Source organism: Populus alba, chromosome 6 (assembly GCF_005239225.2).
Source record: "Populus alba chromosome 6, ASM523922v2, whole genome shotgun sequence".
NCBI lineage: Eukaryota > Viridiplantae > Streptophyta > Magnoliopsida > Malpighiales > Salicaceae > Populus > Populus alba.
In genome coordinates this window covers 9,940,009-9,958,256 of record NC_133289.1, presented here as the reverse complement: position 1 = coordinate 9,958,256, position 18,248 = coordinate 9,940,009, and the positions used below count along the sequence as shown (strand labels likewise).

At 29.0% G+C, this 18,248-nt stretch overlaps 2 protein-coding genes across 2 annotated transcripts; both read right to left on the bottom strand.

Annotated features, from left to right (window-relative positions):
• Positions 1 to 810: 810 nt before the first annotated feature.
• LOC118048468 (purine-uracil permease NCS1) lies at positions 811 to 2,822 on the bottom strand. Its single transcript, XM_035058156.2, has one exon. The coding sequence runs from the start codon at positions 2,677 to 2,679 to the stop codon at positions 985 to 987; it is 1,695 nt and encodes a 564-aa protein (XP_034914047.1). The 5' UTR covers positions 2,680 to 2,822; the 3' UTR covers positions 811 to 984.
• An 8,312-nt stretch (positions 2,823 to 11,134) lies between these two features.
• Positions 11,135 to 13,152, bottom strand: LOC118048499 (protein RGF1 INDUCIBLE TRANSCRIPTION FACTOR 1). The gene is made up of 4 exons (XM_035058196.2): positions 12,827 to 13,152; positions 12,535 to 12,714; positions 12,155 to 12,370; positions 11,135 to 11,673 (listed from the first exon to the last, which is right to left on the bottom strand). Exons 1-4 carry the CDS (start codon positions 12,827 to 12,829, stop codon positions 11,464 to 11,466), a joined length of 609 nt encoding a protein of 202 aa, XP_034914087.1. The 5' UTR covers positions 12,830 to 13,152; the 3' UTR covers positions 11,135 to 11,463.
• Between the last annotated feature and the right edge of the window lie 5,096 nt (positions 13,153 to 18,248).

Genomic DNA, 18,248 nt, shown 5'->3' with positions numbered 1-18,248 from the left:
GGAAAGTGGTTTCCGGGAAATCACTTTCCAAACTTTCTTGTGTTTGTTTGCCATTAGAAAAGTTGGTCAATGAAAAACACATTCCAGTAAAAGAAAAATTTGGTTTGGTTTTCAGGAAAGTGTTTTCCTAAAAAATTTAAGGGAAAACACTTTCCGGAAGTTGTGAAAAATTTAAAAATGTCATTATTTGCTGATTATATCAAATTTGATTCTCAAACTTTTGATCGCTATATATATTGTGTTTTTAATATTTATTTTCAATTTCATCTCTTAAAATTTTATTTTTATATTAACTTTGGTCCTTATTTTTATAATTGTTATTTACTTTTTTTTATTATTTTTTTATTGAAAATTTTTATCTATCAAATTTGGTCCTCATTCTTTTGATTATTACTTATTTTATTTGAAATAATTTATGAAATGTTGATTATTATTATTTTAATTTCTTCATCTTTTATTTTTTTAATTTTTTAGATTTGATTTCTATTATTTTGATTATTATTTATTTTATATGAGATAATTTATGAAATTATATTTTTTTTTCAATTTCATTCTCATTCAACCTTTTAATTTGTAAGATTTGTTTCTTATTATTTTAATAAACTTGAGAAAAATAAAATGTTAATAATTTATTTTCCAGCTCATTTTCCATGACATAACCAAACACTGGAAAGTGTTTTCCAGCTTATTTTTCATTACACTACCAAACATCGAAAAATGCTTTCTCGAAATTCACTTTCCTGAAATTCACTTTCCCCGGAATTCACTTTAAAAAAAAAAACTACTTTCCAGCAAACAAACGGGCATAGATTAAACATAGGTAAAAGGTTTCATGTGATTTGAAAGAAAACACAGCGTTATCGAACAGACTCAGGTTTCGGTCCCTAATTCTTTACAAAATAAAAGTATCATCGATGAACTTGCAATAGAAAATGTGATTACAGTAATTGTTCTTAGAAAACAGTATGCAATTTTCGCATAAGCTCAGGTTTCACTTGGCAAGAGGGGATCTCTAGGTAGTGGCTTCTTCCGTTTTCCTGTTAGAACGGAAACAGACCAGTACAGAAAACCTGCCAAGAAAAAGCTAAAAAACCAAGCGTTATTGTAGATGACCACGAAAGTCTCTGGAATACTGGAAACAACTCCAACATTCTGCAGGAAACCTGGTATTACCGGCAAAATCCCAGCAATAAGAGCTGCCATGGCGGCCAAATTATAACCCCCTGAATAATAGTATGCTCCATAAGGACTCAAAGAATACAAGTCATTGACACTCAAATCAGTCTTTCGAATAAGATAATAATCTGCTAAAACTATGCCCCCGATCGGGCCCAAGAGAGCCGAGTAGCCAACTAGCCAAGTATATACAAAACTCTCGCTTGATTTTAGAAGCCTCCAAGGCTGGAAAGCAATACCAAGCAACGCAGTTAAAAGAGCCCCTCTCCTGAATGTGAACTTTGAAGGGCTGAGATTTACAAGAGCATTGGCAGGTGCTACGACATTGGCTGCGATGTTTGTTGTGATGGTGGCTAGGCTAATTCCAAAGATAGCTAGGATCATTGTTGTGAGCCCGCCGATTCGCTCAAGGAGTTGGATTGGACTGGATATCACTTGGCCAAAAATCACTCTGGTAGATAAGGTTACAGCTAGGCCAACAAATGTAAAAGCTCCCATGAAAATTGGAAGACCAGCATGACCAATAATCTGATCAGTTTGGCTCTTGGCATATCGAGTAAAATCTGGTATGTTAAGTGCAAGAGTAGCCCAAAAACTTATATTTGCGGTAAGGGAAGGAAAGAACAGAGCCCAAAACTCGGATGAAGACAACCTAGAGGAGATAGAGAGCACGTAACCAAAACCACCGGCTTTCACATAAGCCCAAATGAGCAAACAAGAAGTGAGTATGATTAAAATGGGAGCAGAGAACTTCTCAAGCTCTCTAATTCCATCCATTCCCTTCCAAACTATAGCCAATTGAGCTACCCAGAAAACAATAAAGCAAGCAAATTCTAATGGAGAAGTGCCAAGCCAAGGTAAGAACTGAGAACACGAAGAATTTCCTTTGATGAATTGCGGTAGAAGAATGAAAATTGCCTCACCACCAATCCAAGTCTCGATACCATACCAGCCACAACCAACCAGTGCTCTAAGTAGAGTAGGAATGTGCGCACCGCGAATTCCAAAAGAAGATCTTGCCAAGACCGGGAAAGAGATGCCGTAACGCGTGCCTGGATGACCTGTTAAGATTAACGGGACCAGTAGGATTATGTTGGCAGCAACAACTGTTGCAATTCCTTGCCACCATGCCATGCCAAGGTCAACAAGACTACCTGCCAGGTAATACGACGGCACACCCACAACAAGACCAATCCATAGACTAGCCATTTCCCAGCCGGAATATGTCCGTTCAGCAGGTGTTGTTGGTTTGAGATCATCGTTCGTAAGTGTTGGATCGGGCTCGAATTGGGCAAGTTTTGGATCATTTCTTGAGGATTGGCTTGATGCCATTGGGGTCAACCTGGAGTATTTCCTTGCTGGAAGGAAAGGGTGAACTTGCTTTTGGATATGTGTTGCATTTAGTTTTGTGGTCAAAGATAGAGAAAGTCTTGAGTTTTTGGTGATTAAAGAGGTGGAAGAGAGGTGGGGATGGAGATGGAGGCTGAAACATTTGGACAGCATGATTTTTTCCACTAAAAAGATTCAGATGGGGGTTCTGAGGTGTAGAATCTATGGTATCTGTAGAGATAGGGAGGTGTGGTTGGTATTGTCACTCTCATGTTGTCTACAGTGTAATCAGAGACTTGTTAAGATCCAATGACTAGATGGGGGCATGTGCGACTTTTCTTTCTTGGATCGTGAGCAAATGACAGGTATGATGCCAACTCTTTCAATTATTTAACAGTGCTTCCCTGGCGTACGGGGATAATTTTTTAAAATTTATTTTTTATTTATTTATACAATAAAAATTTTTTTATAGAAAAAACATATTTTCTTTTTGTTAAAAATTCATTTTTAATCATGTATTTTTTTACTAGTAGAAATTAAAAAAAATTGAAAAAATTATGATTATTTTAACTAAAAAGAAAAAATGTATATTTTAATAAAAATATCTCATTTTCTTGTTCATGTATTTAGTTTTTATTTTTTCATTTTTTTTTTATAAAAAGCATTGTTTTTAAGTAAAAAATTAGGCACGACCAGGCCTTACCTTCCAACCTAGGCGAACTTGGCCCTATAAAAAAAAATACTAGGCCTATATGCCATGTTTTTTTTTTTTTTTTTTTTTAACTATATCGTTCATTTTTTTTTTTATTATTATTATTTAACATAGTAATTGATACTTATTGAAGAAATAACATGTCATCTTTTGATCAACTTTCCTATAACTTCTGGTGGATGAAAAATTAGAGTTTGAGTTTTGAAATCTAAAATCCATTTTTTTAAAACTTGTTTTCATTTGAAAATACTTCAAAAAATATCTTAAGGTTAGAAAAACCCCATTTCCAACATAAAAAACCTATCATCACTTAAAAAAATAAAATAAAAAATAAAAAAATAATTTATAGACCCTTATTATTTTTTGACTAGATATTAAAAGACAAAAAAAACCTTTATTAAACTTTGCTATCCAAAAAGAACCGATTGACACCAAAATCAAATATATTTGGTGGTTGGAAAACAGCAAACCAAGCACTTTATCTTTTATTTTTCTTATTTTGATGATTTTTTCTCTCCCTTCTTAAAATTAAAGAACTAAAACATAGCCCAAAAAAAAAAGTTAGGATAAAAACATAAAATTTTTATAAGGGATCAAACAAAAAAATTGAAAATTTTAGGGACCGAACCATAATTATCCACACCCCATGATTAGTAAAATGAAAAAAAAGGGTTGTTTTTTTTCGTTTAGAGTAGCTTTCATCCTTGTTATCTCAATCTTTTTTAAATTATAAGCTTAAATGTTATTTTGTAACATAAGTTTTAATTTAAAGCCAGGATGCTTCTCATAATAGTTAATATACCACAACATGCAAACCAAAATAAATAATAAGGCTTAAAACCATGCCATGTAGAAAGATGGAAAAAAAAAAACAAATGTAGTTGTACAATTTCTCAACGAGTTAAAAAAAGGGACCGACTTAGTAGCATTTTAGAATTCCATAACATAGCTAAGTCTCAATCTACAATAACTGCAATAGTAAAAATACCTCTCCGTATAGCTTTTTATAATAATTTATTGGAATATTTGAAGAGAAATTACTTATCAAAAATTATATATGGTCCTAAACTAGAGCAGATTAGAAGACTTTTCCTTTTCCTTTTTTCATTAATATTATTGCCCACCTATTTGAGATTTATTGTAATGCATGTTTAGACTTTAGAGAGGTTGACTCCATTATTCTTTACTGTTTTCTTTTGAGAAATGCTTTAGTTTTAAGTGGGGTTTGAATTATTGATTTATATGATTATAAGTAATTAATTAGGGTTTTTTTTTTTATTTAATGTGGATGTTTGGGTTAGTTTGCGCGTACCTCGATTAATTTCACGAGCCATGAAGTTAACGATTATGTAAGTCTCAAATAACCTTGAGGTTTATTAGACTCGAACTGGTGACCTCTAAAGAGCAAATCCAAGACCTAACCAGTTGAGCCACTTTCCTCGTAATTCATTAGGGTTTGTTTCTTAATCCTTATACAAAATAGCTAACTATTATTATTATTATTATTATTATTATTATTCTGTCTCATTACTTTAAAATCATCTATAAACTAATTGTTGTGTCCCTGAGATTAATGTTTCATTTTGTATTTAATAAAAGGTTAACAACAATAAAATAAAATAAAATGAAAATGACTCACATTTTCTCAATATAGTTCTCTTTAACAATATAACTTATTTTAAAAAACTTTGGCGTGAAGTTCACTATAAAAAACATGATTGTCCAAAACAAAAACAAATAAAGAAATAAATAATACCCAATCAGAATAAAAAAAATTAAAGACATAATTTTTTTTAAATGTCAATACAAATAAAGAATAAGTTTTTATTATGACTATTACCAATTATAGAAGAAACACACCTTAGAGAGTGGCTAGTCGAGGAGCAAATTTTCTTCCTTGTCTATACACTATTTATATTATACATATAACCATGCATCATTTAAAAATAGCATAGAAACCCAACCTTTCTCTTCTTATTCAATATTGAAACCGATCAAATTATGGAAACATAACTTTTTTATAGGAAATTTCCAGGATTAAAATCATTATATGTCCTTGTATCATGTTGATATGGTAAAATTAATCCATCTAAAAATCATAATATCATATTATGGTTTCTTAAGTCTCAAATTCAAACTTTTATAACATTTACTTTGTGGCTAATTTCATAATGTTAAACCTTTCTTTCTTTCTTTTTTTATAATACATTAATCTCATAATAATCAAAATTCAATAGAACTTTTTTTTATACAATTCCGCAACAATTAGATGTAAAGAAAACAATGAAACTAACACAAAAACATATAGAAAGATAAATATAATTAGCTTATAGATCTTTATTCTAATACCAACTAATGCGAGCATGAAGGATAAAAACTTTTGAACCCACATGCAAGAAAGACACAACCTAAGAAAGTTAAAAATCATGTTTAAGGATAGTACAAACTCGATAATGATTATCTAAATTAAGACACCGAAGTCTTGAAATAAAGACCCCAACTCAATGATTATAAGGAATCAAAAACTAAAAGTATAAGGAAGAATACCACATAAACATATGATTTTTGATGAGTTTAAGATAGTTCAATAAAAAACCAATATGTATGAGCAATCCCCACACAAGCACATAAAAGTTGTGGAAAAATCAATAACAATCCAATTTTCTCCTTTCGCTACCAAGTTGTCCTTGTTGAATATAAAAAAAAACCTGACAATTAATAATTTCTTTTTTGGTTGTCTCTCCACCCAGACAGTGAAATTCCTTAAGCCAATAGATCAACCCTTTACTTTGCATGAATCAAATTAATTAAGATATGATCATTACCTATAGAAGTATCGAAGCTTGCCTTGGCGTAAGTATTTTGAATTAGCCCATTGGATGCATCCTTAAGTTTCTTAACCCCTGACCTCGTAATTGGTTAAATTGATACATTTAATGGGTCATTTGGTGTAGTTGATTGATTCTTATCGCTAAGTCAGCCTCTCATCCTCTCCTTTAGTAACCTTTATTCCCAAGTTAACCTTTTATCCTCTCTCTCGGTTTCTAACCCTAAGTATTGAATAAGAATCAAGATCACTCATTGATCCATCCCTCCATGTCCTTCTTTCCATTCCTTTATCCTTTTTTAGTAGCAACTACAACAATTCCTTATTTGTCTAGAACCAGCCTTAAGGCAAGCTCAATCCTTTTTCCTTCCAATTCTTTTTTTTATTCTCGTAGTTTTTACATGTTTTACTATTCAAAATGAAAAAAAAATTAAACTATTCATGCATGGTGATTATTTATCCATGCATTTTTATTTTATTTTTTTGGCTTCATATTCATGTTAACTTCATTTCGTAAAACTAGGCTTGTATCTTTTTACATTTGCATGTTCATGTCAATATTTATTTTCAAAGAAAAAACCAAAATAATACTGATTTTTTTTGTAAAGTTGGCGTCAAGTTGTTTTTTCCCATTAAGAGTGAGTTTTAATAGTTAGGTCAATATATCTCATAGTTTTAAAGATCAAGGTAAGTTTAGCACAAAGCTTTTAACTTAAAATGAGGTGAATAATAAGTCAAATAACTCTACTAAGAGCAGGGACTTACATGGGTTGAGCATAGTATTATGTCTAGCTTTGACTTTGTAAGTAATAATAATAAAAGGTAAAAAAAAAAATAAAATTATTGAGTTGTGAGATTCCTAATTCGTTACCCGATGCTAACTAGATAAATATCAATCAACACTACATGACCCAATGCTAACTAAATAAACAAATAAAAAAATTATCGAGTAGGCTCAAAAAATAAATTGGACTCTTAATGACATGGAACAAATGAATTTAGAAAGTTAAAAAACATAGCTAAAATAACATTTATTTAAAAAGAATGCAATAATGATGATTTTTATATTTTTTTAACATAACTAATTAGCTGCTTAAATCTTTAAAGCCAATTCATATTTTAGGATTTGAAATTTGAAAAAAAAAACTAAATGGTGACTCTATTTATATATATATATATATATATTTTTTTTTTTAAAAAAAAAATAAAATAAATAAATTTTTTGGAGGTCCTATTTATATTGGGTGCAGCAATATTCAAGGCTTAGATCAGGACATATGTCCTTATGTTAAAGAGCAGACGAGAAAAATAAGATAAAACTTGTATCGATTTTTGTAAAGTATTGTAATAGAGATAGAAAGAAGAAGATTATTTTGAACAAGACTTTTCCTTTTTGTTAGAGAAAGGGGCAATAATTACTTGGGATCTTGATTATAATTCAAGGTGGAAAAAAGAAGAATAGGAATGGGTTTTATTGGTTTAATTAGGCCTTTGCCTTTTCTTTTCTTTCTTTTTTTATAATAAAAAACGGGTTATTAATTTTCTACATTTCTCTACAATTTTTTTATATTTGTTTTTTTTTTTATCATAATATCATCATTGTATGTTATATTCTTATAATCATCGTATTCTTTTGTTAGATGGTGTCATTAAGGCCATTAAAACACAGTATGTACGTGCTCCCAGGATATAAAAGTTTTATTGATATATATATATAGTTTGGTCTTTATTTTTTTTTTTTAAATCTTACTATGGTTTTTATATTTTATTTCTTATTACAAAACATCTTCAATTAAATGTTTTTTTGGTGATCATGTTTTACAATAAATATAATTCAATCCCTAAATTAATTTGTTTCAATTAAATCCATATATATATATATATATATATATATATCAAATTATAAACTTATATATTACCCAATTAAAAAATAAAACTTTGATAAGAAAATATCGATATCTATTATTATGAAAACTCTCATTTCATTTAATTTTTATTTTTTTTAAAAAAAATATTTTTCTGACTTTAGCCCTAAGAAAATAAAGTTAAAAAATAAAAAAGGAAAAAAAAAACTCATAATCGGTATTCTATCTCAAAGTAAGAGCCTAGTCCTGAATTTCTTGATAGTATTCATTTGATTGGATTAATTGATTATGAATATGATTATTTTTATGATTATGAATGATATTATTGTGATTTTATTAAAATTTTATTTCCAATAATATCATATATCTATTTTATTTTAAAGATTTAGACAAAATTTCTGATTTGACATGTTATTGTAAAATATGATGACCAGAAATCTTGATATTAATTTTCTTAAAAAAAATTACTAGCCTAAATACCTTTTCTTCTTTGTCTAAAAACAAAATATTAATAGCCTTAAAATATATTTTCTTTGAGAAAAAATTGTAACCAAACTTTCTAAATGGAGAACGAAAATTATGATATTAAACTTTTTTTCATTATATAAAATTAATCTCATATAAAATTAAACTTGGTTGGGTTAAAGGTTATTGAAGTTGAGGGTATTTAAGTTATTTAGTTAGTTTTATATGAAAAACATGGAGGGGATCTAGAAAAAATTAGTAGAAAGACTTGATTTTAAATATATTAAAGTATAAGAAGATAATAAATGAAATTAAAAGTAATCAAATGATTTTAAGTTTAGAAGAGATTTGCTAAGTCAAGCTCATTAATTAGTTTTATTAAATATAGTGTTACTTTGTTACTTGATAATTATACCCCAACAGAAACAAAAAATTTTAATTTTTTTTATATATAAATATAGTTCTACCTGTGTTTTTAAAAAATTAAATTTTTTTGTTAAAAATTATTATTTTTATATGTTTTAGATCGTTTTGATATGCTGATCTTAAAAATAATTTTTTTAAAAAATTATTTTGATGCATTTCGGCATAAAAAACATTTTGAAAAGCAACCGCAATCACAATTTTAAATAATAACATTATGCTTCTCAGTTTTAAGGTTTTTATTTTTTTGTGGTCTTTCTAGTTTAACCTTGTTTTTTTTTTTGTTCTCAATATAAACCATATTATAAAAAGATAAATTTTAATCTTATATCTTATATTTTTAAATATTTAATGATGTACACGATATCATTTGAATTATCTTAAGAGATTTTTAGTTAATTAATTTTTAAAAATTCAGGTATTAAAAAAACAAATTGATCTGACTCTCCTACTTGGGATAAACTAAAAGGGAGATTGATAACTTATTGACACTTCAAGAAAGATATATGATATTGAAATAATCGAAATTCCATAGAAAAAAATTGGATTCGCCTCAAATGAGGTTGGAATTAACCGGAGAAATTATTAATTTCTAGTCAATGGACTGCTCCTATCCAAACCCATAGAACTTCGCTTGAACCTAAATGAATGGGTTATATAAGAGGGCCTTTAGTGACTTTATGCATTTAATGAGTTGTTTTTTAAAATATTTTTTTAATAAAAATATATTAAAATAATATTTTACAACAACCGTGTAATATATGTCTTTGAAAATTTCTACAGGTGAAAGGGATTTACAACAAACGTGTAATATTATATGGCTTGGAAAATCTTGTGTTGATTTGAAATCTAAAGGTAAGAGCATTTGGCAGCAAAAATCAATCAAGAAAGAAGAGTGGCTCCGCAAGTTACTCAAAGCCTCCATGTTCGGGTTCAAAGCAAGTCGGCCCAGGGTCCTTTTTAGTCAAGTCAAGAGGGCCACCGCCACACCCATTGCCCCTTTCTTCGGTTTTGGTTGATTGTACGAGATGGAAGAAACTACACCGTTTTTCTTTTATTCAAATTTATTTATTATTATTATTATTTATTATGACAGAAAATATAGGCCATAGGCATTGAATGATTGATTTTGGAAATCATTTCTCCTTTCTCCTTTCTCTTTGTATTATTGTTATTTTTGTGCTAAGTACGATTTTAATGTCCATAATTTGGTATCAATTTTCAATCACAACTAATTACGCTGTCCTAAATGTCAATCTTTGACCACTCTACTTCAACAGGATTTATATCATTTGAATTTAGCTGGATGATTTATGATGCCATTAACAGTAGAATCCTCCTAAAACATTGTTGGGGGATCTTGCATCGTTGCAGCATTTAAAACCCACTGTCTGGAATCTTCTGCAGAAGATAATTAGAAAGTAAATTAAGGGTGTGTTTGAGAGTGCGGTAAAATCTTGTTTTTAAAATTTTTAAAAATCTTTTTAAGCATTTTAAATCATAAACATTAATTCTAAAAATAAAAAATATTTTAATATATTTTTTAACTAAAAATACTTTAAAATTCAATCTCCATCGCACCCGAAGAGAATATAATAAAACGTATGAAGCGCGCTCACATTGCCGGGGATAAAACGTTGATGGACTAGCGATTACAAAGAGAAGATGCCATCTCAATTTTTGGATTCTGGCATTGACGACGACTTCCCAACATTTTCCACACGTAAGGTTTTATTTATTTATTTATTTGGGTAAAAGTATGATCCAAGACCGTTTGTAAATTAAATTAACATATTTGAGTCCCATCAAAGATAAGCTAATAATAACTCATGTAACACAGTATCAAGATCCAAGTCCATCGTCCATCGAACTGTGGAAGACAAATTAGATGGTCGGTCGAGATATGAGATGTCAACTGCTCTTCATGTGCCTATGCTGTCCCTTGTATCCATAGGAGGCTGGAAACAAGCCTCCTCCTCATCATTTCATTTATTAATTAGCCATGGCATGATTATTTACCTACTTTTGTTGAAGCCCTTCATGGGTTCCCCCGTCAAGGCACCCATCATTCAAGCGTCCATTCTACCTAACTGAGTGGCTCCTCTGGGTGGCGCGCCACCAAGAAAAGAAAGCCTAGTTCATCTCCAAGCCGTCCTTCTCACCGGCGTAGTTTCCATGGAAAGAGATTTGCACCAAGCAAAAGGGACGGGGGAGAAAGGAGACCGCAAATCAATTCATTGAGCTCTTCAATTTTTGCTGTAAGAAAAGTTGATTTGCTTAAATTATAATAAACAAAGAGAAAGAAAGGTGGTGGTGTTTCTTTATGTGAGCGGCCCATGTGGTTGTGGGCCCAAGAAAACTATAAAACGGACTCCACAAAGACTTGCTTTCATTTCTTAATCACAGTGTACACCTTGCAACTATCAATAACAAATGTGAATTATTGCATCTTCACAAGAGAATTTTGTTTGTATGGGACCCAGACCTAAAAGAGAAACTTACTAACCCTTTTGTTTTTTGGGCACCCCAACCAAAAGGGGTACCCTACAATTCTTTAGTTAGGAAAATGACCCCTTGAGAGAGAGTAGTTTGCGCAGGAAATAATGGATTTGATTGAATACTCTACTACTCCTACCAGTTTGTATGAACATGAGAGGGAGAATTAGCTAGGACCCAAAGGGTGCCCTATGAGGAATGCCTTTTCTTCTCCTTGCACTTGAAGGAGGTGGAGGAGGCGTGGGCGGGTATATGTCTTGTTGTGAGCCTTCACGCAAGTCTTCTTCTTCTCTGGAAATGCCTTCTCTTCTTCCCGTCAATGCCTCATTCTTAGCCTCTAAGGTAAAGCTTGCATCGCCATTTCGTTTTACTCCTTCAAGCTAGGTTTTTAAAGATGGTGTCAGACAAACAAAACCAGGATATACAAGAAACAAAACCATCCATCCATAATTCCCCGCAAAAAAAGAAGAAGAAAAGAGTTGAATAAGTAATCAATATTGTATATGATATCCGATGATAATTAATAATGCTAGACCATATTGTCATTGAAAATCCTATTTTATCATGATGAAAACGGCGACACCGCCGATGGTAGAGGTATAATTTTGAATGGTAATATACCTAGCCATCATGTATATATGTGCCTATGATGATGATGATGATGATGATGAATGGTGGGGGTGGTTATGATGGTGATGGTGTGTGCGCGCGCGTGTGTGTGGGTCAGGGCATGGAGTGTGCCAGATGAACAAACTGTAACCACCTGATGAATTGTGAGAAAGTCACACACACGCAGACTGATTAATTTGATAAATGTATGACGCAACAGATAAATTCATGGAGATTAAGGAAAATGCTAACCTTACATCCCAATGAACAAAAACGAAATGGGTCCAGGAGGCTTCTTCCACAAATTTCACAAACATGAGCAACTCCTTTTCCAGATTTTGGCTGTGGCCTCTCATTGAGAAACAAGACTCTAGCACTGTTTATCACATAGGTCTGAACTCCACTTGTGTCCAATACCTTCTGAATCTCTGAAACCCTCACTACATCATGGTATGAAGATCTCCTTATCTGCCCATTGCCGAAGAAAACCAGAAAAAAGGGAAAGGAAAACCCATAAAATGATAGAGCCAGCTTAGACAGACAGGAGATACAGCCTCATTGTTCTAGCTAGAACCAGATATGGTGCTATAAACAAAAAACAAAAAAAAAAGGGAAAATGTGAACAAGCTGACCTGAACCACTTGATGATCCTTGTGTCTGGAAGAGCGGCAATAGAAGCAAAATGCATCACCTGCACAGTCTAAGCAATACATATTGCATTCACTCCTTGCTGCATCTTCATGTGTCCGGCAGACAGTGAAAAATTGTGTGCTTAGCAATGACTCTAACCATGGCGGTACCAACATTTTATCCTATTAAACAAAATGCCCCACCCCCCACCCCACAAGAAATTAGTACAGAACACCCAGAAAAGAAGAAGAGAGAGAGAAAATCATGAGAGGGAGAGTAAATGATCAACATTACCATTTTCAGAGCTGAATTTGCCACATTAATGGGTTTCTCAAAGAAAGAATGTGATTGTTTTGTCTAATAGATGACAATGGAGAAGATTGGTTAGCTTAGAGATCAAAATGCAGAAGTGTAGAGAGATAGAGAAGGTGAACCTAAAGGACCTGCAACTTACAAATCAACAACAAGAACAATGCCTAGACTTGGGGGCAAGACTCATTAACAAATGTGGTAATGTTGGGAATTGAGCGGATGGGATTAATTGTGGTGGCTGAAGATTGTCTGCAGCCGTTAGATCACATAGACAGGGATGGGTGGGTTTGGCGCTTACGCTACTTTGGATCTTCTTTGCGTCTCTGCGTAGGCACAAGGTCGGCCACTTGGCTACGAACGAACCTTGATTAGCTGTTCACACCAAAGATCCCGTCCTATGCTTCTGCCACGTGTTTATACATCCACGTGGCATCATCTGGAAGGGCCATTCATTGATGAGCCCCGTTTTCCTATTCTGGCTGTTGCCGGGGAATATATCAGGAAATTAACAAATGCATCATGGGAAGATTGAGAGAAATTGACTCATGATGATTGCCTTTTTCTTTTCATCTACTCAAATTTTATGAAACAGTCGTAGTCTTAAATAAAAATCTTGGAAACATTAAATGGAAATTAAACCAATAATCACAATTTTAATCTAGAACATTGCATGCCTCGTGTGTGCCTTCTTTAGTAAGTGAAAAAAAATAAAAATTGAAATGGGTACCATTTTTTCTAGCATGCACACATTCAATCGTATTTTACGTATAAATTATTATAAATTTTATAGTTCTAAAGAAGGCGAACTCGTATTGTATCTATTCCAAGTTTGTTTAGAATTATTGTGATATCTTGTGTTGTGTTTATAATATTGTATAAAAGTAACTATCAAATTAAAAAAAAAAAAGTTGAGTAGTTAGACAATATATAAAGACACGTACGTCATTTTAATATAATCCATTATATAATAAAATAAAATAGGATTATGTAAAACACCAACACATTTGGTACATGTAATTTAAAAAAATAATGAAGGTTGTTATTTTAATTATAAAGAAAAAAACATACGATAAGTAAGTTTTTTTTTTAATTGAATTTTGTTTTTAATTTATCATTAATCATTTGTTGATTGAAAATTAAAAGTAATATTTTTTTATTTATTTTTTATAGGGTTATCAAGGTCTCGTGATTCAGAAAATAAATTTAGGAAATTAAACCAAGTTGATTTAAATTGATCTAAAATATTATCATTTTAATATTGTTAGGCATGAAATTAAGGATTTTACGTTTTAAAAATATTTTTGAAAAAAAATTAAAATTAAATTATTTTTTTTTGGCTTCAAAATAATATTTTTTAGTATTTTCAAATCATTTTAATGTGCTGATGTCAAAAATAATTTTTAAAAAATAAAAAAATATTATTTTGATGTATTTTTGAGTGAAAAATACTTTAAAAAACAACAGCAACCATACTTATAAACAGGAAAAGGCTTGCTCACCACTATTCCTGTTATATATAAATAAATGACCAAGCTATTTCTTGAACTTCTATAAAAACTAATTATATTATGTTAATTATATTTAATTATCGTACAATGTGGATAAACTAAAAATACATTGCATCAAGATTAATCTATTAAAAAATAATCAAGATCATTTTTAAAAAATATTCTTTCTATAATATTTTGAGTTTTTTTTTTCAATTTAACTATCCTTTTAATGAAATAAGGTGGTTGTGTGACAAAGAACATTCTAATTTCTTTATGCAATTAAACGACAGCACGATAATTCCAGGCTTGCACTGATATATACTTAATATTGTGAAACAATTTGATAAAAAAAATAATATTGTGAAGAAATAAACAAGTATCAGGAAATTATTATTTTTTATAATTAAAAATTCTTTCTATTGTTTTACCTATTATATCCATTCAATCAAGGTTTTTTATATTATTAAAATCATAAATACATATATATTTTTTCATTAAAAATATGAAATTATTAATATACAAACTCAATATTTTCTCTTTAATAATTTTCAAAGAAGGGAAAGGAAGGTAGTTGAATGAGCAATAACAAGTCCAAAATTCACTCAACCCAAAACATTAATTTATTAGATTAGACCCTCATAAAATAAACTTATTATATTAGTCTTATGAGGATAAGACCTGTACAAACTTCATCATTTTTCTCCCGCTAATTTAATTATAAAAAATAATAGAGATTGTAAGATTCGATTCTCCTAAAAATATTTAATTATTCACTAACAAAGTAAACTAGATTTTTTTATTTGACAAAAAAACTAAAGCTAAAACTAAAAAAAAAACAAGACAGCAGCTTTTTCTTGCCTTTAATCTTATATTGGGGAATTGGATTGAGAGCCGTTTTATCAAGGAGAGACTCGATTTTGAAAAATGTTGACAGCAGCTATTTTAGAATTGATGTTGTAGAGATTTACTTAGCTATGAATTGTGTTTGATTTTTAAATTGTTTTTTATTTTAAAATATAATTAACTAATATTTTTTTTGATATTTTAAAAATTATTTTAATATTAATATATTAAAATAATTAGAAAATATAAAAGAAATATTAATTTAAAGAAAAAAATAAAAAAAATTTAATTTTTTTTAAAATATTTTTAAAATATAAAAACAAACAGTTATGTAATCCATAGAATAAAAAAGAGAAGGGTCAGCCCAGGCCTGCTGACTTTAGTCAGGTGTGATAATAATAATAAAAAAAAAATTAAGTTGAAATTGTTTTCATCACAATGTTGTAAATAATTTGGCGGTGGTGTTTTTAAATAAGGATAATAATAAATGGGGTTCTTGTAATTTTATCTTGAATCATTCTAGTACCATGACACGTGTGGTACAAGTTTCCTCCCTCTCGCATTAGAATAAACATCCTCGCTGTCATGATAGCCTGTATATTAGGTAAGCAAAGGAATTCTATCCCGTATTAAAAGGGAAAGAAATTTTGTTGTATTTTATAAAATGAAAAACACCGAATTAATAACTTTAAATTTGGTTGTTGAAAAGAAGATTTGAAGGGAATGTCAAAATTTATATATATATAGCACTTATATTGACATTATGAAAAATAAATAATTTTTATTTTTATAATTAATTAAATTAATTATGAATTACATCTCTTGTCAAGTTATTAGGTTAATTAGACTAAAAAGCTGCCTTTTAAAGATGTGCCTTTAAAATTTTATAAACACATTAGTCTAAAATAATATTATATTTCTTATAAATACCAACTTGATATTACTAGAAATCAATTGGAAAACAATTTTATTTCTCTACAAACCTTTTAATTGTGTTTATTAGAAAAAAAATAAAAATTATTAAGAAACTTGCTGTTTATAAATTTCAAAATTTTACTATATCCTGAAAGTATATTATATTAACCCTATAAAAAATATAGTTAGAGCAATGAATATTTTTAAAAATAGTAACTTTCACGTTTTTTTTTTTGCTATACCCCTTACCGGACACTCCTTTGTACACAAGTGTCATTGTACTAGCTAGGATGACATATGAAAAAATAAAAATCCTACAGTTTGAAAAAGGGAAAGTAAAATGCAGCAAAAAAATCCATGACTAAATAAAGGTACAAATTATATGTCCTAAACATTTGATTGATTAAAATATTATTGATTTTTATTAATTTAAATAATTGAATTTTAATTTTTAATATCTATTTCTATTTTTTTCTGTAAAAGCTAACGATTATTAATTTTTACTATTTATAATTTCTCTTTTTTCCTTTTAAGTATTTCCGAAATAGGATTTTTCTTGAGAATAGGAAACTTTTACCACAATTCAGACTTTCCTTCAACAAATTTGTCTTATTCTTGTTGTTGTATATATTTTTTAAAATATTCTTTCCCTTTTTATAACTATATATTTAACACTGTCTCCGTAATAATAATTGAATTTCATTTTTTTTTATCAAAAAAATTGTTTTTTCCCTTTTTTCCCTTATCTTTTAATGTTCTAGTCTTATTTTTTAGAGTAATAACCCTTATTTTTCAAACTGTTTTTAATTTAAAAATATATTAAAATAATATATATTTTTTAAAATATTTTTGATATGAGCACATTAAAATACAAAAAAAAATTTAAAATAAAAATTTATTTGTAAATACTTTTAACATACATAAATAAATAGGATTTTAGGCATAACAATCCTGAAAAGATGAAAGTATTTTATTAGATAGTTTAATGCTAAATATATGATCTTACCTTAAAAAATTCTATTTTAAATGCTAAAATTAAAAAAACTTCAACTCCATATAAAGAAAATATATTTTAACATGACAATACAGAAAATGTGTCAATAATAATATGTAAAGTTAACTCTATCTAATTAAGAAATAGATTAAAGCATTAATATAATTTTTAAAATAAGTATCCCACTTTTGTATTATATGTCTATTTATACCTTAAATAATGATTGGAGTACTGCAATGTTTCTACGATTTTCTCAAATTTATTGTCTTAAATGTTTTTATATAGACGCATAAAAATGAATGATTCATGATTTGTTTTTATTTTTTAATGGAAACTTACTTTTATAATCACTATAATTTTTTTACTTAAAAAAAATGCTTATGGTAAAAAAAAACATGTTTCTGTCCAAATAAAAAAGAAATACATAAATAAAAAAATTAATTTTTTGATTTAAAATATACATTTTGCAATTTTAGTTTATATCATTATAGTTTTTTATAAATGTTCTTTCTGCTGTTACTTTTTTATTCAATGAATCATGCTGTTAATAAAAAATATTTTTTATCAAAGTAAAATAAATTACAAGAATAAAAAAGATAATTTTGATAAAGAAAATATTTTCCCTATAATTTTATTTATTATTTTTTTATAAATATTTATTTTTAATATTATATAATTAAATAAAATTTTCTTTTTAAAAATATTCTCCTCTACGGGGCAATATCGCTAGTGACACAATGACTGAAGGAAGTTGATTCCAATTTGCTTTAATCTCTCTAGTTTTACATCATGAGTTAAATTATTCTTCTAATTTTCAAAACTTAATTAATTATTTCTTATATTTTATGACTTAACCATTTTTGTTAATTTTAAATAGATTAAGAAAAAAAGATTGATGAAAAAAACAGACATTTTTTGAAATAAAATAATATTAAATTAAAAACGATCAACATTAGTAAAATGACTAGTTTTTAGAATTAGAGGGACTATTAATTTAATTTATTCTGAAAAATTGGAAAGATTAATTTATAATTTATTCACTCTGATAAATAAATTTTACATTGATAGGAGTAGAGGTCAAGGAGGAGCAATAATGTGAGATCCAAAGCAGTGTTAAAAAGAAGGGAAAAGAAAGGATTAGGAACTTGCCAAGAAATGATTT